The sequence below is a fragment of the Bos javanicus genome, chromosome 19, assembly GCF_032452875.1.
Source record: "Bos javanicus breed banteng chromosome 19, ARS-OSU_banteng_1.0, whole genome shotgun sequence".
In the NCBI taxonomy this organism is placed as follows: Eukaryota; Metazoa; Chordata; class Mammalia; order Artiodactyla; family Bovidae; genus Bos; species Bos javanicus.
The window spans coordinates 48,923,414-48,947,207 of NC_083886.1; the positions used below are offsets into that span (position 1 = coordinate 48,923,414).

The following is a 23,794-nucleotide window of genomic DNA, read 5'->3' on the forward strand; positions in this document are numbered from 1 at the left end:
CAGAGCTGTTTTGTTTCCCTGTTATTAGTCATCATCACTGATTCATTAGCTCCATCATGAGAATCAAAACATTCTGTTTAGCAGAACTTGTCTTGAGCTACAGATCAGACTTTCTAGGACATTTTGGATGCCTTAGGCAAATAAATTAATAATCATAAAGAAGTTACTCTTTTTTCAATGTAGAGTATACAGGCTAGGTCTGTGAAAACCTGTGAACTAGGCAGTTTTATATTCTGGCAAACTTTGAAAATATCTTACAGTATGCTTTTGAAAAGTAGGGGGAGCCTGATGGGCTGCCGTCTATGGGGTTGCACAGAGTCGGACACGACTGAAGTGACTTAGCAGCAGCTATAGTACTGCTGGCCTGCTAATCAGTTGTTTGTTTGGTGTACAATCCTTTTTCTCTTTAGAGAAACTCTGTACATGTCTTTTTAAGAACTAAATAAACTTTTAGGTAGATCTGAGCTTCCCTATGAATATTTTTACTGAAAGATAAAGATTATACTTCTCCAGGGGACCTTCCCAACTCAGGGATCAAACCTGGGTCTCCTGAATTACAGGCAGATTCTTTACCATCGGAGCCACCAGGGAAGCCCCCCAAAAGTGTTAGTCACTCAGTCGTGTCTAACTCCTCTTTGAGACACCATGGACTGTAGCCCACCAGGCTTCAGATTATCCCAGCAACAATACTGGAGTGGGTTGCCATTCCTTTCTCCAGGGGATCTTCCTGACCCGGGGGTTGAACCCAGGTCTCCTGCATTGCAGGCAGATTCTTCACCATCTGAGCCACCTGGGAAGCCTGTATAGAATACTTTTGAAAACTACGAGCTGTAGTACTGATGGCATGTTAACCAGTATATTTTGTCTGGTGTGGAATGTTTCCTTTTCTCTTTAGAGAAACTCTGTGTATATTTTCTTAAGAACTAAATAAACTTTTAGATGGGCCTGGGCTTCCCTGTGAGCATTTTTATTGATAAATAAAGATTATGGAGATTGAAGTGGAAGATAAGGTCATAGTGCTTTAGAATGATGCTGCTCATCTTTTCTTTTTATAGCAATAGTTGGGATAAGAAAAGAAAAACACTGAACTTCTAAAACTGTATCTCAAACCATTTCAGTACCACTTTTTGTTTTTTTCCTTGACTTGATTTGATAACGGCATTAATTTTAGAGCTGGGCCTTGACAAAATTAATTCAACTTCTTTTTTTTAAGGAATAGCTATATATTCCAAAGTTGGCACTGAAAATACCATATGAATAAGGCTTTCAGAGACAAGCTTTGAACATTTTACAGTCCAGAGATAGTCATATAAGTAATTATTATTCAGTGTGGCAGTGCTGTAAAACAGATAGGTATAATGTGCTTTGGAAGCACAGAAGAGGGAACATTTAATTCTGATAGGCCTCCAGAAAGTCTTTACAAAGAAGATAGGAAGTGACATTTAAGCCATCTTTTGGTGAAAGGATGTTGTTGATCATGATGATGATAGATGAAGAGTACAGTTATCATTTAATAAGTGTTTACTTAGTGCCAGATGGCATGCTGTGTTTACTATTACATTCATTTCTCACCACAACTTCATAGGGTGTTTCTGTATCAATTTCACAGAAGTATGTAAATGAGTGATCATGACCATATTCTAATAAAACTTTATGGACACTTAAAATTTCAATTTTATACCATTTTTATTTGTCACAAAATATTATTTTTTAAACTCTTTTCCAGTTACTCGCAAATGTAGAAACTATTCTTAGCTCACTGGCTGTCTTTAGGGGGAAAAAAAAAAGGTAGCAGGATAGATTTGGCTTGTGGACTAGTTTACTGACCTGTGCTTAATATGACGAAGGGGATTTATTGGGTAATATAGTCCAGAGATAGGATAGTTTTCTTCAGTAATTCAGTGTCCACAAGGATCTTGATGTTTTCTATCTATCTGCCATAATTTTCATAGTGTTAACTTGATCCCATAGTTTATTCCCCCTTGTGTTTATAAGATGGCAGAGAGAATATCCAGGGTCTCCATGGGTTATCTTCCTTGTCTAGGGAGAGACAAGACCTTTCCCAGAAGCTCTTTCTAATCTCTCTTGAACTTAATCCATTCAGATTTTACCACTTCACAGGAACCATACTATATCAAATACATTAACCAAATTCAGTGATCAGTTCTCACTGTTTATATTACTTGACCTATCAACATTTGATCTTTTCCCTTCCATGAACTCTTGACTTGACTTCTATACTCTTCTGATTTTGTTCCTCTCCTCTGGCCACTACTTCTTGGCCACTGACTGCTGGCGTCTCCTCATACCCACAGTCTCTGCATATAGAATTCAGCCCCAAGACTTAGACCTCTGACCTCTTTTCTCTCTCTCTGTCTGGCTCTTGTCTATACTCCCTTGGGGATATCATGCATTTAAATATGATTATGTGATGACTGTATTCATGTATGTCTGTCCATATCTGCTTATTTGTCTAATAGGCATCTCAAACTCAGTATGTCCAAAACAGAGGTCCAACCACTCTTCTCATCCCCAAACCTGTTCTCTCACAAGTTGCAGATCCATCATTTACCTACTCCAAATGTCAGGATTAATCCTGACTTCTTTTCTTTATTTTTCTCTTCTGACAGCAGATTCTCTCCACTATACTTCAGAATATATCCAGAATCTGACCACTTCTCACCACCTCTACTACTCCCTTAGTCCAAGTGCTCATCTTTTCCTGGGTTTTTGCAGTAGACTCTTAGTTGGTCTCTACTTCTGTTCTCTTTCTACTTCAGTTGCAAACCGCTACCCCTACTACCTTAATCATTTCTTTGTTATTGTAAAAGACAGTGGAGGGTCTGGGAATGAAGCCAGATTTCTGAAACCAGAGACTTAATTTTAGGAGTGCTGTTAGGTTGGTGCAAAAGTAATTGCAGTTTTTGCATTGTTGAAATTTTCCATTTAATGTTGGAATACATTCTAAGTAAATGTGATTATTTTACACATAATTTTAATGTACATTTCTCTCTTTTATTTTTATTTTTTGTAAATGACATTACTTGCTGTTTATTTTATATTTATTTTAGACTATAGAAATGATAGCAGACAAAAAGCAAATTCAAGCTGTTTTCTTGAGTCCAAAATGGGTCATAAAGCAGTGGAGACAAGTCACAACATCAACAATGTATTTGACCCAAGAACTGCTAATGAATGTGCAGTGCAGTGGTGGTTCAAGAAGTTTTGCAAAGGAGATGAGAGCCTTGAAGGTGAGCGCAGTGGCTGGCCATCAAAAGTTGACAGCAACGACAGTTGAGAGCTGTCATCAAAGCTGATTCTCTTACAACTACACGAGAAGTTGCCAAAGAACTCAGTGTCGACAATTCTACGGTCATTTGGCATTTGAAGCAAATTGGAAAGGTGAAAAACCTTGATAAATGGGTGCCTCATGAGCTGACAAAAAATTGTCATTTTGCAGTGTCGTCTTCTCTTACTCTACGGAATACCAGTGAACCATTTCTCAGTTGGAGTGATGACCAGCTCAGTGGTTGTACCAAGGAGAAACTCCAAAGCACTTCCCAAAGCCAACCTTGTACCAAGAAAAGGTCATGGTCACTGTTTGGTGGTCTGCTGCCCATCTGATCCACTAGAGCTTTCTGAATCCTAGCAAAACCATTACATCTGAGAAGTATGCTTAGCAAATCAATGAGAAGCCCCGAAAACTGCAACACCTGCAAGCCAGCATTGGTCAACAGAAAGGCCCTACCACACATCTCACAACCAATGCTTCAGAAGTTGAACGAATTGGGCTACAAAGTTTTGCCTCATCCGCCATATTCACCTGACCTCTTGACAACCGACTACCACTTCTTGAAGCATCTCAACAACTTTTTGCAGGGAAAACACTTCCACAACCAGCAGAATGCAGAAAATGCTTACAAGAATTTGTCGAATGCACAGTTTTTTTTTATGCTAGAACAATAAACAGACTTATTTCTCTTTATTAAAAATGTGTTGATTGTAATGATTCCTATTTTGATTAATAAAAACGTGTTTATAATGATTTAAAATTCATGGTCTGAAACCATAATTACATTTGCACCAACCTAATACTAATTGTGATTTTGGGAAAGTTCACTTTACTTCTCTGAATCTGTCTTACATTTAAAATGGGCATAATACTTGTTTCCTAGAATTATTGTTAGTATTAAATGGAATAATGTAGAGACCTACTGAACCCATTGCCAGTAGAGAATAGATACTGAACAAATTGTAGTTCTTTTCTCTTTTCTACACCAAACTGATAAGCTGTTTTTCATCTTTTCTGTTTATCGTTGTGCTTATGTAGCCAGGGACCATCTTCTGTACTTATCTCTTTGTAAATAGCCCTTGGCTAATAAATAAATCCAACTTATGTTCCTGGGCCTTTGGCATTTTCATTACATTCTATATGCCATCTAGTTCATGTCTGCCCTTGTTGGCATTAAGTGTGTAGAGTTCTTGTAGATTCACACCGGATAGTAAAACTTTGTGTGCATAATAGATTATATGTATGTAGTCGTAATACCTCCCACCCCTTCTATTAAGGTCATATATTTGTGCTTCTAAAGGAGGATTGAAGACAATCAACTTTAAAATCTTAATTCACAAAATCAAATCTGATATTTATTCTGGCACAATATCTAACTGAGAATGCTTTAGTGGGCTGGGGCTACCTTCTTTTTCAGCTGTAATATTTTGATCCTAGACTGAGAGGCATCATCATTTAAAGTATCCTTTACTTGCGGGAAAGGAAACATTTGTCTTGGAATTAGTTAGGCACTGTCTTATTAGACTTTCTCCAACTTAAATTTCTTTGTAGGAAATCACTAAGTACAGAATGTCCGTGTGTGGTTGGTTTTTGTTTGTTTGTTTAACATTGTTGTAGTACCTTTATAACCTGAGTTGAAAGCTGTTCACCTTCGGAAGTAAATATTCCTATGACATTTTTCCCTTTAAGTAATGGACGAGGAAGTCTATTAATAATGTTTCTTAGTATTAAAAGTGTATTGTTCTGTTTCACTTGCTGGATTTCATTTAGTATGCTGATTAAAAAACAAATGTTCTCTGATCCAGGAAATCTAAGCTCTGATTTTAAAAGCTAGCACTTAAGTTGGACAATCAAGTCTTTTTTTTTTTTTTTTTTTGTACCTGTTATATATAAAGACTATGCCAAAGCCTTTGACTGTGTGGATCACCACAAACTATGGAAAATTCTGAAAGAGATGGGAATAGCAGACCACCTGACTTGCCTCTTGAGAAATCTGTATGCAGGTCAGGAAGCAACAGTTAGAACAGGACATGGAACAACAGACTGGTTCTAAATAGGGAAAGGAGTACGTCAAGGCTATATATTGTCACCCTGCTTATTTAGCTTATATGCAGAGTGCATCATGAGAAACGCTGTGCTGGATGAAGCACAAACTGGAATCAAGATTGCTGGGAGAAATATCAATAACCTCAGATATGCAGATGGCACCACCCTTATGGCAGAAAGCAAAGAACTAAAGAGCCTCTTTATGAAAATGAAAGTGGAGAGTGAAAAAGTTGGCTTAAAACTCAACATTCAGAAAACTAAGATCATGGTCTCCAGTCCCATCACTTCATGGCAAGTAGATGGTGAAACAGTGGCAGACTTTATTTTTTTGGGCTCCAAAATCACTGCAGATGGTGACTGCAGCCATGAAATTAAAAGACGCTTACTCCTTGGAAGGAAAGTTATGACCAACCTAGACAGCAAAATAAAAAGCAGAGACATTACTTTACCAACAAAGGTCCATCTAGTCAAGGCTATGGTTTTCCCATAGTCATGTATGGATGTGAGAGTTAAACTATAATGAAAGCTGTGAGTGAGTGAGTGAGTGAAGTCGCTCAGTCATGTCCAACTCTTTGCAACCCTGTGGACTGTAGCCTACCAGACTCCTCTGTCCATGGGATTTTCCAGGCAAGATACTGGAGTGGGTTGCCATTTCCTTCAGGAGATCTTCCTCACCCAGGGATTGAAGCTGCGTCTCCCGCATTGTAGGCAGATGCTTTACCATCTGAGCCAGCAGGGAAGTCACCAAGAAGAAAGATGAGTGCTGAAGAATTGATGCTTTTGAACTGTGATGTTGGAGAGGACTCTTGAGAGTCCCTTGGACTGCAAGAAGATCCAGCCAGTCCATCCTAGAAGAGATCAGTCCTGAATATTCATTGGAAGGACTGATGCTGAAGCTGAAACTCCAATACTTTGGCCACCTGATGCGAAGAACTGACTCATTTGAAAAGACCCCGATGCTGGGAAAGATCAAAGGCGGGAGGAGAAGGGGACGACAGAGGATGAGATGGTTGGATGGCATCACCGACTCGATGGACATGAGTTTGGGTAAACTCCAGGAGTTGGTGATGGACAGGGAGGCCTGGTGTGCTACGATTCATGGGGTCGCAAAAAGTCAGACATGACTGAGCAACTGAACTGGACTGAACCGGTTATATCAGTGGGCTTTCCTCTGTGAAGTTTAAATAAGTGTATTTGAAGAAAGTCTGAACATCTGAACTCAAACTTGATGAGTAAATTTTAACTTAAATTTTAACAGACACAGTTCTGTTCTACCTTCTACACCCCAGCATGAGGTAATCAGTCTTATGCAAATAGTTTGACTTGCTTGATGACTGAAGGTCTTCTGTTTCGTCCATAAATGTATATGTATGCACAATGTGTGGGAGGTCTTATCTGTAGTGAAGGAATTGTGTCTTAAGCAAAGCAAAAAGATTTGAAATACTGTACATCATTGCAGTCTTGCTATTTTGGATAATGGAGTCATTGCATAAGCATACCACAAACACTTTTAAAGAGCTTGAACTTCTTTTCTACACCATCTTGGGTCAATGGTGAGTTTATTATTTGTAAAAAATCTTTAACTGTTACTTTTACCTGAGAGTTAATCTCAACACTTAAGACTAGCCTCCTCTGGGGTAAGACATGGTTAAGATTTCAGTCTTAGAGGAATGAAGTGCTTAAATTTACTGTTTTCAGATTTAATTTTTAAAATTCAGGCAATTTAAACATTTTAGATTATGATGGTATCAAAATTGATGACTTTTTGTCTTGCCATTGGCTGGATGACTCAAAACTGTCTTAAACCATTACTGTCTGTATTTTTCCTGTAGGTTGTTCATTGATACCCCAACATTCTGAAGATTGTGCAAATTTAATACTATTTGAAGTCTTGTTTTTTATTTCTTTTTCTCCTTTTTTCTTTAGAAAGACAGTGCTGGTAGGGGGAAATGTCTGTATTTTAGTCATATTATTTGTCACACACTTGAAGGGCATGTTTTGATGTTAAAACAGAATGTGATGTGTATAATGTAATTTTATCCACATGGAAAAATGAAAATTTAAGACATGCCTGAATATAAGTGTTGCTCATTGTAATTTATTCCAAAGTAAAAGAGAAGAAAGAAATTTGCATTAAAAATTAGATGATTACTAGTCAGGAAAATTGACTAGGAGTATACTTACACATCCTGATACAAGATGCCACAGATTTCTGGTACAGTTGTATCTTTTCATAAAACGAACCATAATTTCATAGTAGTTTAGGACTTCATAATACTTTCTTTTTTCCTTTATCTGTTGAGAGACCTGGGTTGGTTGGTTGACCTGTAGAATTTCCCACAGTTGGTATTTTGTTGATTATACACTCAAGAACAGTCCAACCTTTTTTTGTTTGTTTGTTTTCTGTCCTTCGATTTTCCTGAAAAGTGACAGCTAGATCCAGAGGTTTGACCAGACCCAGGTTTGATTGCTTTGGCAAAACTGTGTTTGTTGTGTTTCTATCATCAGGAGGTATATTATGTCCAGTTTTGTTTGTTTTTTTCTCTTTTTTGATGTTATTAGCCATTGTTGCTCAATGCCTACAGAGATATTAATTAATTTCAAGTTGTGAAATAGTGGTGTTTTATCTTTTGTTTCCCACTTATTACCTGAAATAATTTTAAAGAGAGCTCTTTCTTATATACTTTTTGGCTACTAGTACAGTTCATATAGGAAATGTGAGATGAATTGCTAATTCTTTCATTTCCCCAGTTTTCAAGATAATGAACTAGATCCCTCTCAACCTCAGAAAGTGACCAGTTAGTGTGGTGGTGCTATGGGTGTTTTTTGTTTTTTTTTTTTTCTCTCTTTTTTCAGTGTCATTATGATCTACAATCAGTTGTACCCTTAGTTAGTTAGTTCTTTGGTAGAGCTAGGAAGAGGTCCATGGGACGATGATACTCCCTGAGTTCTTGCATGTTGATGAGCTGTTTGACTCAGTCTTTCTGTTATGACCTCAGTGTTACATTGTTTTTGATAGTGTCTTTACTGTTGCATATGTCAGGGTGATCCAAGTTCAACTAGTACATTTCCTTTGATAAACCAGCTAGTTCTTTCTTTTAATGGAGAACAGCATTTTAGGATCACAGCCTGGGCCCTAGGGATGGACATCACTACTTAATCAGTCAAGGTGCTAGATATTTTAAATGGACAGAGCTAAGACATATGTGTGACTCATAAGATTGTACTAATGTTTGTAATATAGATTCAATACTATAGAGTTTTAATTTAACTTCTGTATTGTTATATCTATAGTTCCTTTCTTCCACACTGAGAATTCTGGTTCTTCAAGGGGACAATGTCAGAGTATCCAGTAGTTATTCATTGCTTTATCCCTCTTTTTTAAATACAGTGGTCTCACAACTTTACCACTACCAATTTTGATTACTGAAATCAGTTTTTTTCTGTTTGTTTATTCTTTCTCCATTTGTTTTGGTTGTACTGTAGCTTCATGCTCAGATTTTATAGCTATTACATACTATAAGACCCTAATTTAGGGTTAATTCTACAGTCAACCCTATGTTTATTGCTCATCGCCAGTCCTTATTTAATGTCTCTCTAGTCACTTTGATTGCCTCAAATGAGTTCTCTGTTAGAGCTAGGAAGAGTCCCATGGGAACAATATTCCCTGAGTTCTTGCATGTTAGTAATAGTTTTTCCTTCTCCTTTATACTTAAAGGTAAGTTTTATTCATTGTAAAGCCTGTGACTCTAACTTTCTTTGTGTTTAAAATATATGTTATTTCATTTTCTTCTATTGTTTTCCCTTATTTATCATGTGATACCTAAATACTCAAAAGGATTTGTTTTCCTTTTTTCTTTATTTTTTTAAATTTAAATTTATTTATTTTAATTAGAGGCTAATTACTTTACAATACTGGGATGATTCTTTTTCTTTAAAGTCTAGTAATTTTAGTAGAAAATGTCCTGGTCCATTGATCTAACTTGATTAAGTAGTACACAAGGTGCTCTTAAAATACGTAGTTTCACATATGAAAGTGAAAGTGCTAGTCACTCAGTCATGTCCAACTCTTTGTGGCCCCTGAACTATAGCTCCAGGCTCCTTTGTCCATGGAATTCTCCAGGCAAGAATACTGAAATGGGTAGCTTTTCCCTTCTCCAGGGGATCTTCCTGACCCAGGGATCAAACCCAGGTCTCCTGCATGGCAGGCAGATTCTTTACCATCTGAGCCACCAGATATAATAGTTTCAAATATATATGTATGTACATGTGTATATATAAATGTATTTATACAGGTAACTATATATATTACATATACATAGCCACTTTTTTCCCTCTGAAAAGTTTTCTTGAATTACAGTTTTTTAGTATTTGTTCTGTCCTCTCACTTCGGTTTTCTTCCTTAGGGACTTCTATTTTTATCCTTATACTAGATCTTCTTTGCCTATCTCCAATATGTATCCCCTTTTTGAAAATCCTTTTTAATCTATTTCTTCTTTTTAAAAAATTTGTTTAAGATTTTCTTCCATCATACTTTGTATTTCTTTTTAAGATCTTTTGTATTTATTTGCTCTTGTATTTCTTATACTTCAGACTTCATTCTTGAAATGATTTTTGTTTGATTTCTAATTCTTTCTTGGTTTCTGCCTTGTCATTTCTGAGTTTTTTGATTCTGATTTGTATTGCTCTTTCATGTATTATATAATTTTCCTATGATCGCTCATAAAACATGTAATTTTTATTATAGTGAAACATATAGCCCTAAGGATTATTTGACATACTATAGATAAATAAGCAGCTATAATTAACTTAGACATTGCTTTAAATCAAGGCTTTTAAACTGAAATTCTGTGAATGAAATTCAGAGTAGACTACATTGCTTCATTATACACAGAGTAGAGTGTGTATGTTTGGTGGTGGTTTAGTTGCTGAGTTGTGTCTGACTCTTGCTACTCCATGGATTATGGCCCACCAGGCTCCTCTATGCATGGGATTTTTCAGACAAGAATACTGGATTGGGTTGCCATTTCCTGCTAAAGGGGATCTCTCGACCCGGGACTGAACCCAGGTCTCCTGCATTGCAGGTGGATTTTTTACCAACTGAGCCACCAGGGAAGCCCTGTGTATATGTTTGGGGGTCGGGAAAGAACGCATTCACTTTCTTTAGACTTTCAGATGAGGGTGTAAACCATCCCCAGAAAAATAAGGGTGAGAACCTTTGGTTTGTGTATGATAAGAAAACAAATGATAGATATAGGACTTTTAAGATAAAGATGTCATCAGGGCTGGTATTACATCAGTTTCATTATCTATTTGCTTATGGTCTTTCTCTTTTTATTCAGATGGAGGAAGCGAGGAACCACCGGATCGAAGACAGTCAAGTGTAGACTCTCGCCAAAGCCGCTCTGGGCAAGGTAAGTTTTCATTAAATTTATTAATAAATTAAAAAGGGAAGATATCAGCTCTTCCTTTCCAGTACTTAATCTGAGGACTGAGGTTTTCACTGGGTCTAATTTAGATATTCTCATTTCTCATTTAGGAGTTTAAATGTTATAATCTAATTGGTTCTAGGTGATAATCGTTTCAGTTCAGTTCAGTTCAGTCGCTCAGTCGTGTCCGACTGTTTGCGACCCATGAATCGCAGAACGCCAGGCCTCCCTGTCCATCACCAACTCCCTGAGTTCACCCAGACTCACATCCATCAAGTCAGTGATGCCATCCAGCCATCTCATCCTCTGTCGTCCCCTTCTGCCCCCAATCCCTCCCAGCATGGTCTCTTTTTTTAAACGATATTAAAGTTTTAAGTAATTTGGAGCACTGTGGTATATGTCTGGGTATCACTTTTGGAATATAGCCAAAAGTAAATTTTTAGAGGTAGCATTTGTTGCAAGTATTATTATCCTGGCCTTTAAAAGTATTGTCTTAACTCTCTCAGAAGAAATAGGTTTTGTTTGTAATTGCTCTCAAAGGTTAGGGTCATTTTACTTATTTTCCTTTTCTATTTAAAATTTATTACTGTAGGCTTTTGAATAGTTTTTTTAAGTGACAACCTCAAAACTAGGTTGAAATACTCTATCAGTGGATTTTCAGATAGGCCGTCCCTAACTAACATTTAAATTTTGCAGGACTAGCACCTCCACATTCCTTTTTCTTTGTAGTACTTATCACCTTTATTTTCTCCAAGTAAAACTAGAATGAACGTTCCATGATTTCAGAGATTTTTGGTGTTCTTTATTCACTGTTGTATTTCCCGTGCCAAGATTAAGTGCCTGGTAGATAGTAGGTACTAAATAAATAGTGTTGGGTGAGTGAAGTTATTTCCAAGAGAATGAGAGTTGGAACCCAAGCCAGATGAATATATTATAAAATTTCAGGCAATAATTACTGAGTTTAGTTTTTAGAGAGTCTTTATTTACAAACAAAATAAAGCCTTAGATATACAAATGTGAGGTGTTTTAATCCTGTAAAAACTCTGGTTCATTTATTCTATAATCCTTCTCTTTTTCTCCAACTTTGCTCTTCCCAAGTTTTAGAAAGTACTATTTTTACTAAAACTGTTTGCTGCAGAATAAAAAGAGGAATAATATATGCAGATTGATTTGGAATTTTTAACCTACACTAGTACTTAATCAGAGAAGGCAATGGCACCCCACTCCAGTACTCTTGCCTGGAAAATCCCATGGACAGAGGAGTCTGGAAGGCTGCAGTCCATGGGGTCGCTAAGGGTCGGACACGACTAAGCAACTTCACTTTCATTTTTCACTTTCATTCATTGGAGAAAGAAATGGCAACAAACTCCAGTGTTCTTGCCTGGAGAATCCTAGGGACTGGGGAGCCTGGTGGACTGCTGTCTGTGGGGTTGCACAGAGTCGGACAGGACTGAAGTGACTTAGCAGCAGCAGCAGCAGCAGTACTTAGTCATTCTTAATATGCATGTATTATAAATACATTAGAAACTTATCCCATTTTCACTTTTTTCCCTTATTATAAGTATTTTGATACAAAAAAAGAAATTAAGAGAAAAAGATGAATTGTAATATAAAAGAAAATCAAACACATTATACACGTTAAACTTAATGCTTTATGTCAGTGATATCTCAGTAAACCTTAGTCGGGGCAGTGAGAAATAAAATGAGCGTGTGTATATAAAATCCTTGTTGGGCTGCACCCCGCAGGCCTGCATGCCTGTACTTGCCCAGCCTCAAGACAGAAGAAAGAGCCCAGACTCGGAAACAGAGGCATTGGTGATTTAATGGATAGGAGACTCTTACACATCTGAAGCATGGTCCTGTGTGTGGCACAGCAGGCAGGACATTGCAGCACTCTTTACTGCTGGGAGAGGACGGAGTGGGTGGAAGTGTTTACCACGTATAGGGGGAATTGACTTTGAGTTCAGTTCAGTTGCTCAGTCGTGTCCGGCTCTTTGTGACCCCATGAATCTCACGCCAGGCCTCCCTGTCCATCACCAACTCCTGAAGTTCACCCAAACTCATGTGCATCAAGTCGGTGATGCCATCCAGCCATTTTGTCCTCTGTCATCCCCTTCTCCTCCTGCCCCCAATCCATCCCAGCAGGGTCTTTTCCAGTGAACCAACTCTTCGCATGAGGTGGCCAAAGTATTGGAGTTTCAGCCTCAGCATCAGTCCTTCCAATGAACACCCAAGACTGGTCTCCTTTAGGATGGACGGTTGGATCTCCTTGCAGTCCAAGGGACTTGCAAAAGTCTTCTCCAGCACCACAGTTTAAAAGCATCAATTCTTCAGCGCTCAGCTTTCTTCACGGTCCAACTCTCACATCCATACATGACCACAGGAAAAACCATAGCCTTGACTAGACGAACCTTTGTTGGCAAATAATGTCTCTGCTTTTGAATATGCTGTCTGGGTTGGTCATAACTTTCCTTCCAAGGAGTAAGCGTCTTTTAATTTCATGGCTGCGGCTACCATCTGCAGTGATTTTGGAGCCCAAAAGAATAAAGTCAGACACTGTTTCCACTGTTTCCCCATCTGTTTCCCATGAAGTGATGGGACCAGATGACATGATCTTTGTTTTCTGAATGTTGAGCTTTAAGCCAACTTTTTCACTCTTCTCTTTCACTTTAATCAAGAGACTTTTTAGTTCCTCTTCACTTTCTGCCATAAGGATGGTGTCATCTGCATATCTGAGGTTATTGGTATTTCTCCCGGCAATCTTGATTCCAGCTTGTGCTTCCTCCAGTCCAGTGTTTCTCATGATGTACTCTGCATATAAGTTAAATAAGCAGGGTGACAATATACAGCCTTGACGTACTCCTTTCCTATTTGGAACCAGTCTGTTGTTCCATGTCCAGTTCTAACTGTTGCTTCCTGACCTGCATATAGGTTTCTCAAGAGGCAGGTCAGGTGGTCTGGTATTCCCATCTTTTTCAGAATTTTCCACAGTTTATTGTGATCCACACAGTCAAAGGCTTTGGCATAGTCAATAAAGCAAGAATAGATGTTTTTCTGGAACTCTCTTGCTTTTTCCATGATCCATCGGATGTTGGCAATTTGATCTCTAGTTCCTTTGCCTTTTCTAAAACCAGCTTGAACATCCGGAAGTTCATGGTTCACGTATTGCTGAAGCCTGGCTTGGAGAATTTTGAGCATTACTTTACTAGCGTGTGAGATGAGTACAATTGTGTAGTAGTTTGAGCATTCTTTGGCATTGCCTTTCTTTGGGATTGGAATGAAAACTGACCTTTTCCAGTCCTGTGGCCACTGCTGAGTTTTCCAAATTTGCTGGCATATTGAGTGCAGCACTTTCAGAGCATCATCTTTCAGGATTTGAAATAGCTCAACTGGAATTCCATCATCTCCATTAGCTTTGTTCATAGTGATATTTTTAAGGCCCACTTGACTTCACATTCCAGGATGTCTGGCTCTAGGTAAGTAATCACACCATCATGATTATCTGGGTCGTGAAGGTCTTTTTTGTACAGTTCTGTGTATTCTTGCCATCTCTTAATATTTTCTGCTTCTGTTAGGTCCATACCATTTCTGTCCTTTATCGAGCCCATCTTTGCATGAAATGTTCCCTTGGTATCTCTAATTTTCTTGAGGAGATCTCTAGTGTTTCCCATTCTGTTGTTTTCCTCTGTTTCTTTGCATTGATTGCTGAGGAAGGCTTTCTTATCTCTTCTTGCTATTCTTTGGAACTCTGCATTCAGATGCTTATATCTTCCCTTTTCTCCTTTGCTTTTTGCTTCCCTTCTTTTCACAGCTATTTGTAAGGCCTCCTCATATAGCCATTTTGCTTTTGTGCATTTCTTTTCCATGGGGATGGTCTTGATCCCTGTCTCCTGTACAATGTCATGAACCTCCATCCATAGTTCATCAGGCACTCTGTCTATCAGATCTAGTCCCTTAAATCTATTTCTCACTTCCACTGTATAGTCATAAGGGATTTGATTTAGGTCATACCTGAATGGTCTAGTGGTTTTCCCTACTTTCTTCAATTTAAGTCTGAATTTGGCAATAAGGAGTTCATGGTCTGAGCCACAGTCAGCTCCTGGTCTTGTTTTTGCTGACTGTATAGAGCTTCTCCATCTTTGGCTACAAAGAATATAATCAATCTGATTTCGGTGTTGACCATCTGGTGATGTCCATGTATAGAGTCTTCTCTTGTATTGTTGGAAGAGGGTGTTTGTTATGACCAGTGCATTTTCTTGGCAAAACTCTATTAGTCTTTGCCCTGCTTCATTGCGTATTCCAAGGCCAAATTTGCCTGTTACTCCAGGTGTTTCTTGACTTCCTACTTTTGCATTCCAGTCCCCTGTAATGAAAAGGACATCTTTTTTGGATGTTAGTTCTAAAAGTTCTTGTAGGTCTTCATAGAATCGTTCAGCTTCTTCAGCGTTACTGGTTGGGGCATAGGATTGGATCACCATGATATTGAATGGTTTGCCTTGGAAATGAACAGAGATCATTCTGTCGTTTTTGAGATTGCATCCAAGTACTGCATTTCGGACTCTTGTTGACCATAATGGCTACTCCATTTCTTCTGAGGGATTCCTGCCCACAGAGTAGATATAAAGGTCATCTGAGTTAAATTCACCCATTCCAGTCCATTTGAGTTCGCTGATTCCTAGAATGTCAACATTCACTCTTGCCATGTCCTGTTTGACCACTTCCAATTTGTCTTGATTCATGGACCTGACATTCCAGGTTCCTATGCAATATTGCTCTTTACAGCATCGGACCTTGCTTCTATCACCAGTCACATCCAGAACTGGATATTGTTTTTGCTTTGCCTCCATCCCTTCACTCTTTCTGGAGTTTACTGTAGCATATTGGGCACCTACCCATCTGGGGAGTTCCTCTTTCAGTATCCTATCATTTTGCCTTTTCATACTGTTCATGGGGTTCTCAAGGCAGGAATACTGAAGTGGTTTGCCATTCCTTTCTCCAGTGGACCACATTCTGTCAGACCTCTCCACCATGACCTGTCCGTCTTGGGTGGCCCCACACGGCATGGCTTCGTTTCATTGAGTTAGACAAGGCTGTGGTCCATGTAATCAGATTGGCTTGTTTTCTGTGAGTATGGTTTCAGTGTGTCTGCCCTCTGATGCCCTCTCGCAACACCTACCGTCTTACTTGGGTTTCTCTTCTTGGATGTGGAGTATCTCTTCACGGCTGCTCCCGCAAAGCACAGCCTCTGCTCCTTACCTTGGACGAGGTCGCCCCTCCTGACCTTGAATGTGGAGTAGCTCCTCTTGGCCCTTCTGTGCCCGTGCAGCCGCCGTTCCTTGGACATGGGGTTGCTCCTCTCTGCTGCAGCCCCTGACCTCAGACGTGGGGTAGCTCCTCTCGGCTGCCACCCCTGACCTCTGCTTCCCTGGTGGCTCACACAGTAAAGAATTGACTTTAGGTTGGCTCATTGGTTACCAGGGAAACCGCAAAGGCTCCCCTCCCTGCTCCTTTGATAAGTTATCAAAGTGGTGAAGATGTTCTGATCTAAAGGTTACACCAGGCATTTACTGATTAGGCTCTGTGATTAAGAGGGAAAGTCAGTCATATGAGTAGGATATGGGTGAAGCAGTGACTGGTTAAGCAGGGGATGTACACAGAGCAAGAGAACAGCCATCTTGGGTGGCCTCACCATATAACCCTAAAAATAAAATTAGTACAAATTAATAGAAAAAGATGATACTAATACTTATTAATGTTATTAAATGTCAGATGTAAATTTGGGAGACTATTAATTTATCTTATACCCTCTGAATTATGTCAGTTGAAATAGTTTTCAAATCAATGAGTGTTAATTGAATTTTAGTAACAAAAGTTGAACTAAATAACAAAAAATCAGTGATTTTCATGATCTTAGCACAGCTGCCTGATCTCACTTTTTTCAAATGACAGAAATAGAAGTACAAAGCCATTTATAATGACTTGGGATGAATAAGAATCCATATTACCAGTAGTAAAGAGATAGGATGGATACATACTTCTACTTTTGCTCCTTGCAGAAACCCATTAAAAGATCAGTAAAGGGGAATTAGAGAGGAGACAGCATCAACACAATTTTAGAAACTAGAGAGTATATGAATGATTGAAGACTAAACGTTAAGCTCAGTAGCAGAGAAAATCAAGAAAATAATCCAGCTTGTCCTCCAAAAGACAGAAAGTTCAAGAATGGCAGCATGTAGAAGTGAAAGGAGGATTGGTTGAAAGTTGAAGAAGCCTTTGGACCCTGGGATGTCTTCCTCAAAATAAGCTAGCCAGTCAGCTGGACAAGTGCCCAGGTCTTCTCCCCTAACCTTGGCAAAGTCCAGAAACTTACTCTTTGGAGAGGGCAAAAGTAGAGGCTCTAGGACAGAAGACATCAGCGTAGTGGAAGGCAAGAACCCCAGACTGAAGATCACCCTTTTAGTCCTCTTCTCTTAATTATGAGAGCTAATCAAGGATTAATAGATATTTGAGGAAGCCCTGTAGTGTATGAAAAATAGAGATTAAAATAAGTAAGGTAGAGCAGCTTGGAGAAGACAAATCTTTTGCAGAGGAAAATATTAGAACCATTATTAACATCCTCAGGGAAATAAGAGAAAACAATACAGCCATGAAATAAGGAGTTAACTATAAAAGAGTAGTACTCTGATTTTTAAAAGAGGCTCTCAGGCATTAAAATTTTGATTTCAGAGATTAAAAAGGCTTTGTAGAAGTACTTAGAAAATTAATAATGAAGAAATCTGGTAAAAAGTTGAGCAGAAGGACAGAGGTTATAGAACAGAAGTGAGGAATACGAAGAAATTTACAGGAGCTGTCCAGGAATTTCAATATTCAAATAATAGTAGTTTCCAGAAGAAACAGAGGAAATGAGGAAGAAATCATCAGGATGATTAAAAAAACATTTTCTTGAGCTAAAGAACATGAGGTTGAAAGGCTTATTGAGTACTCAGCACAATGGATGTATATAAACACAAACTAAGACACATCATGGAGAAGGCGATGGCACCCCCTCCAGTACTCCTGCCTGGAAAATCCCATGGATGGAGGAGCCTGGTGGGCTGCAGTCCATGGGGTCGCTAAGAGTCGGACAGGACTGAGCGACTTCACTTTCACTTTTCACTTCCATGCATTGGAGAAGGCAGTGGCACCCCACTCCAGTGTTCTTGCCTGGAGAATCCCAGGGACGGGGGAGCCTGGTGGGCTGCCGTCTATGGGGTTGCATAGAGTTGGACATGACTGAAGCGACTTAGCAGCAGCAGCAAGACACATCAGGGTGAAATTTCAAATCCCTGGGCCAAACAGCTCTTTCCATGCTTCCAGAGAGGAGAAAGATTTGTTACCTAAAGTAACAGGAATCAACTGGCTCTGGACTTCTTTGTGGTAACTTTAGAAATAAACAGGCAATGGCACATCACCTTCAAAATTCTGAAGGAAAGTAATTTCAACCTCATTTTATTTCATGTGCATTGAAACTATTGAGTGAAATTACGATGTTTTAAGACATGTAATGTTTTTTGGTTTTTTGGTTTGTTTGCCTACCTTGTACCTTTCTTAGAAATCTGTTGGAGGGTGTGATCCATCAAAATGATAAAGTCAGACAGATAAAAAAAGAGAAAGGTGGCAGGAAATAGGAAATTTAACAAAAGAGAAAGGTAGAGAAATCTTCCACATACAATGACAGGACAGGGTTGAAGGGCAAACAGACCAGATTGGAGTAGGTTAGAAGCTTTCAGAAGATCCATTCTCAGGAATGAGGTTGTTAGAAATCTGATGCCTTTAATTATCTTTAGGAAAGTTGTAAGTAATTGATGAAAGACTCAGGGTTGAATTTGTGATAAATACATAAAATTGTAAGTGAAAAAAATTCTAAACACAAGTAAAAAAATAAATAATGTATAGGAAAGGAGATGTTAGAATAATTTCTTAGTCCTTAGGGTAGTGTCTAGAGTAGCTGATGTTCATGTCAGTCACTTGCCAGTGGTAAACCTTATCAGTTTACCCCAGTGTGATACAGACATTTTTATTTGATTTGGACCATTATGGTCGAGGGCTTCACTGGTGGCTCAGATAGTGAAGAATCTGCCTGCAGTGCAGGAGACCCAGGTTTGATCCCTGGGTCAGGAAGATCCCCTGGAGTATGAAATGGCAATCCATTCTAGCATTCTTGCCTAGAGAATTCCATGGACAGAGGAGCCTGGTGGGCTACAATCCATGGGGTCGAAAAGAGTTGAACACGACTGAATGATTAACACTTAGCAAATTATGGTTGGGAAGTAGTGCTTTAAAGCAGGGTGAGCAAATCTGGCCTTTGTTGCCTGTATTTGTACAGTTGGCAGGTTTAATTTGCTAAGCCAGTTTTAATTATTTTTATATCTGTGTTCATGTGGGATATTGGCCTTTAATTTTCCTGTCTTAGGATGTCTTTGTCTGATTTTTGTATCAGGGTACTCCTGGTTTCATAGAGTAAGTTGAAAGTTGAAAGATAATTCTTCTTTAATTTCCTGGAGTATATTTTATAGAATTGATATTACTTCATCCATAAATGTTTGATAGAATTTTCCAGGGAAACCGTCTGGGCCTAGAATTTTCTTTGTGGGAAAGTTTTAAGATATAAATTAAGTTTCTTTAATAAATATAGGACTATTCAAATTATCTATTTTTTCTTGACTGTCCTTTTAAAAGCTGTGGCATCTGTAGTGGTGCCACCTCTCTCATTCCTGATATGGATGATTTGAGTATTCTTTCTCTTTGTCCTGGTCATTCTAGATGGAGCTATGTCAATTCTGTTGATCTTAAAGGATCAGTTTCAGTTTTTCTTCATTTTCTGTGTTGTTTTCCTGTTTTCTTTTTTATTGGGTTCTGCTTTGTTGTTGTTGTTGTTGTCGAGTCACTAAGCTGTGTCTGACTCTGAGACCCTATTGACTGCAGCACACCTGGCTCCCCTTTCCTTCAGTATCTCCTGGAGTTTGCTCAAATTCACATCCATTGAGGCAGAGGTGCTATCTAACCATCTCATCCTCTGTTGCTCCCATTTTCTAGTGCCTTCAACCGTTCCAGCATCAGGGTCTTTTCCATTGAGTCACCTCTTCACATCAGGTGCCCAAAGTATTAGAGCTTCAACTTTAGCATCAGTCCTTCCAGTGAATATTTGGGGTTGATTTCCTTTAGGATTGACTGGTTTGATTTCCTTGTAGTCCAACGGACTCTCAAGAGTCTTCTCCAGCACCACAGTTCAAAAAGCATCAAGTTTTCGGCACTTAGCCTTCTTTATGGTCCAACTCACATCTGTACATGATGCTGGAAAGACCGCCATAGCTTTGACTATACTCACCTTTGTCGGCAGAGTAATGTCTCTGCTTTTTAATACACTGTCTAGATTTGTCATAGCTTTTCTTCCAAGTAGCAGTGTCGTGTAATTTCATGGCTGCAGTCACCATCCACAGTAATTTTGGAGCCCAAGAAAATAAAGTCTGTCACTGTTTCCACTTTTTCCACTTCTATTTGCCATGAAGTGATGTAACCAGATGCCATGATCTTTTTTTTTTTTATGTTGAGTTTTAAGCCAACTTTTTCACTCTCCTCTTTTACCCTCATCAAGAAGCTCTATAGTTCCTTCACTTTCTGCTGTTAGAGTGATATCATCTGCATATCTGAAGTTATTGTTGATTTCTCCCAGCAATCTTGATTCCAGCTTGTGATTCATCCAGCCTGGCATTTTGCATGAATGTACTCTGCATATAAGTTAAACAAGCAAGGTGACAATAAATGCAGCCTTGTCGTACTCCTTTCCCAATTTTAAAACAGTCTGTTGTTCCAAAGAATGTTCAAATGACCATACAAAATGAGTTGCACTCATTTCACATGCTAGTAAGGTTATGCTCAAAATCCTTCAAACTAGGCTTCAGCAGTATGTGAACTGAGAACTTCTAAATGTACCAGCTGGGTTTAGAAAAGGCAGAGGGACCAGAGATCAAATTGCCAACATTTGTTGGATCATAGAAGTTGGGAATTCCAGAAAAACATCTAGTTTTGCTTTATTGACTATGCTAAAGCCTTTGTGTGGATCATGATAAACTGTCGAAAATTCTTAAGATGGGAATACCAGACCGTCTTAGCTATCTCCTGAGAAACCTGTATGCAGCTCAAGAAGTAACAGAACCAGACATGAAACAATTGACTGGTTCAAAATTTGGAAAGGTTTGTGCTTTGCTCTTTATTGTTTCCTTTCTTCTTCCTGCTTTGGGTTTAATTTTCTTTTCTTTTTCTAGTTTCTTAAGGTAGAAACTAAGATTGCTGATACTGGAGCTTTATTTTCTAATACAGAAAATTTAGTGCTATGAATTTCCCTCTGTGTATTGATTTAGCTGCATTTCACAGACTTTCATGAATAATGCTTTTCTTTTATTTCAAAGTACTTCCAATTCCCCTTTTGGTTTCTTCTTTAACATGTGTGTTATTTAGAAGTGTGTTTATAAAGTTTTCAAACATTTGAGAATTTTCTACATATTTTCTTCATATTAATTTCTAGTTTAATTTTGCTATAGTCAAGGAATACCCATCCTATGAGTTAAGTCACATTTTATTGAGACTTGTTTTATGGCCCAGGAAATTATCTATCTTAAATGTTCTTTGTGTACTAATTAAACTTAAAACTTTTGCACAGTGAAGAAAACATATAAGCAAGGTGAAAAGGCAGCCTTCAGAATGGGAGCAAATAATAGCAAATGAAACAACTAACATATAATTAATCTCCAAAATATACAAGTAGCTCATGCAGCTCAGTACCAGAAAAATAAATGACCCAATTAAAAAATGAGCAAAAGAACTAACAGACATTTCTCCAAAGAAGACATACAGTTGGCTAACAAACACATGAAAAGATGTTCAGCATCACTCATTATTAGAGAAATGCAAATCAAAACTTCAATGAGGTAGTATCTCATACCAGTCAGAATGGCTGCCATCAAAAAGTCTACAAACAATAAATGCTGGAGAGGGTGTGGAGAAAAGGGAACCCTCTTAACACTGTTGGTGGGAATGCAAACTAGTACAACCACTATGGAGAACAGTGTGGAGATTCCTTAAAAAACTGGAAACAGAATTGCCATATGACCCAGCAATCCCACTGCTGGGTATACACACTGAGAAAACTAGAATTGAAAGAGACATGCGTACCCCAGTGTTCGTTGCAGTACTGTTCACAGTAGCTAAGACATGGAAGCAACCTAGATGTTGCATCCATCAGCAGACGAATGGATAAGAAAGTTGTGGTACACAATGGAATATTACTCAGCTATAAAAAAGAATGCATTTGAGTCACTTCTAATGAGGTGAATGAAACTGGAGCCTATTATACAGATTGAAGTAAGGCAGAAAGAAAAACACCAATACAGTATATTAACACATATATATGGAATTTAGAAAGATGGTGAAAATGATCCTACATGCAAGACAGCAAAAGAGACCCAGATGTAAAGAACAGACTTTTGGACTCTGTGGGAGAAGGTGAGGGTGGGATGATTTGAGAGAATAGCATTGAAACATGTATATTACCATATGTGAAATAGATGACCCGTCTAAGTTGGATGCATGAAACAGGGCACTCAAAGCCAGTGCACTGGGACAACCCAGTGGGATGGGATGGGGAGGGGATGGGAGGGGGGTTTGGGACAGGGCGGGGGACACCTGTATTCCTGTGGCTGACTTATGTCAATGTAAGGTGAAAACCAAATTGTAAAGTAATTAGCCTCTAATTAAAATAAATTTTTTAAAAATGTGTATTATGCTCTTTGGAGGGGAGGTAGAAGGTGCTGCAAATGTCAGTCTGGTCAAGTTAATTGATGATATTGTTCAAGTTTTCTGCATCTTTGCTGACTTTCTATCTGCTCATTCTGTCAATTACTAGGAGAGGAATATTGAAATCTCAGACCATAAGTGTGGATTTATGTATTTCCCCTTGCAGTTGTGTTACATTCCTCATACCACTGATCCTTTGGTCAGAAAGGATTTAAATATTCCCTACAGCTGCCATTGGCTTCTCTGATGGCTCAGTGGTAAAGAATTGACCTGCATTACAAGACACACAGGAGATGTGGGTTTGATCCCTGGGTGAGGAAGATCCCCCTGGAGAAGGAAATGGCAACCCACTGCAGTATTCTTGCCTGGAAAATCCCATGGACAGAGGAGCCTGAGGGGCTACAGTCCATAGGATCACAAAGAGTCGGACATGACTGAAGCAACTTAGCACATGCTTACTTCATTTTCACCTAGAACCAGAGCCCTTCCATTTTATTATATTTTGTGTTTGCCTGTCTAGAAGGTAATATTCAAAATATTTAATAATTAGTATGCCATAAATACCAACCAACCACAACAGATGCCAGTCTGTTCAAAACAAACATTGTTTAGTCGCTAAGTCATGTCCAACTCTTCTGTGACCCCATAGACTGTAGCCCGCCAGACTTCTCTGTCCATGGATTTCCCAGGCAGGAATACTGGAATAGGTAGCCATTTCCTCCTCTAGAGAGTCTTCCCAACCCAGGGATCGAACCTGCATCTCCTGCATTTGCAAGTAGATTCTTTATCACTGAACCCTCACGGAAGCAACAAACATTGTCTTTAAACATCTGTTACGCCTGTAGAGGGCCAAAATGCATGATAACCTGCCCTACCTGATTGCAGATACAGTTGCTATTTAATGTCTCTTCTGGTGGCTTCCCTGGTGGCTCAGACGGTAAAGCGTCTGCCTACAATGCAGGAGACCTGGGTTCAGTTCCTGGGTTGGCAAGATCCCCTGGAGAAGGAAATGGCAACCCACTCCAGTTTTCTTGCCTGGAAAACCCCATGGATGGAGGAACCTGATCTACTACAGTCCATGGGGTCACAAAGAGTCAGACACGACTGAGCCATTTCACTTTCTTTCTATAGTTATAATGGCAAACATGTAAGATAAGGTGCCTGGTGAGGTGTCTTATCCTTTGGACATGAAGGC

General features: G+C 38.9%; 1 protein-coding gene across 6 annotated transcripts in view; it reads left to right on the forward strand.

Moving 5' to 3' along the window:
- TANC2 (tetratricopeptide repeat, ankyrin repeat and coiled-coil containing 2) overlaps positions 1-23,794 on the forward strand; it is a 365,204-nt gene that overhangs the window by 91,940 nt on the left and 249,470 nt on the right. For all 6 annotated transcript variants that reach the window (XM_061392283.1, XM_061392284.1, XM_061392285.1 and 3 more), the window contains exon 3: positions 10,681-10,752. In XM_061392283.1, the coding sequence (XP_061248267.1) occupies positions 10,681-10,752 (72 nt within the window). The remainder of the gene's footprint in view (positions 1-10,680; positions 10,753-23,794) is intronic.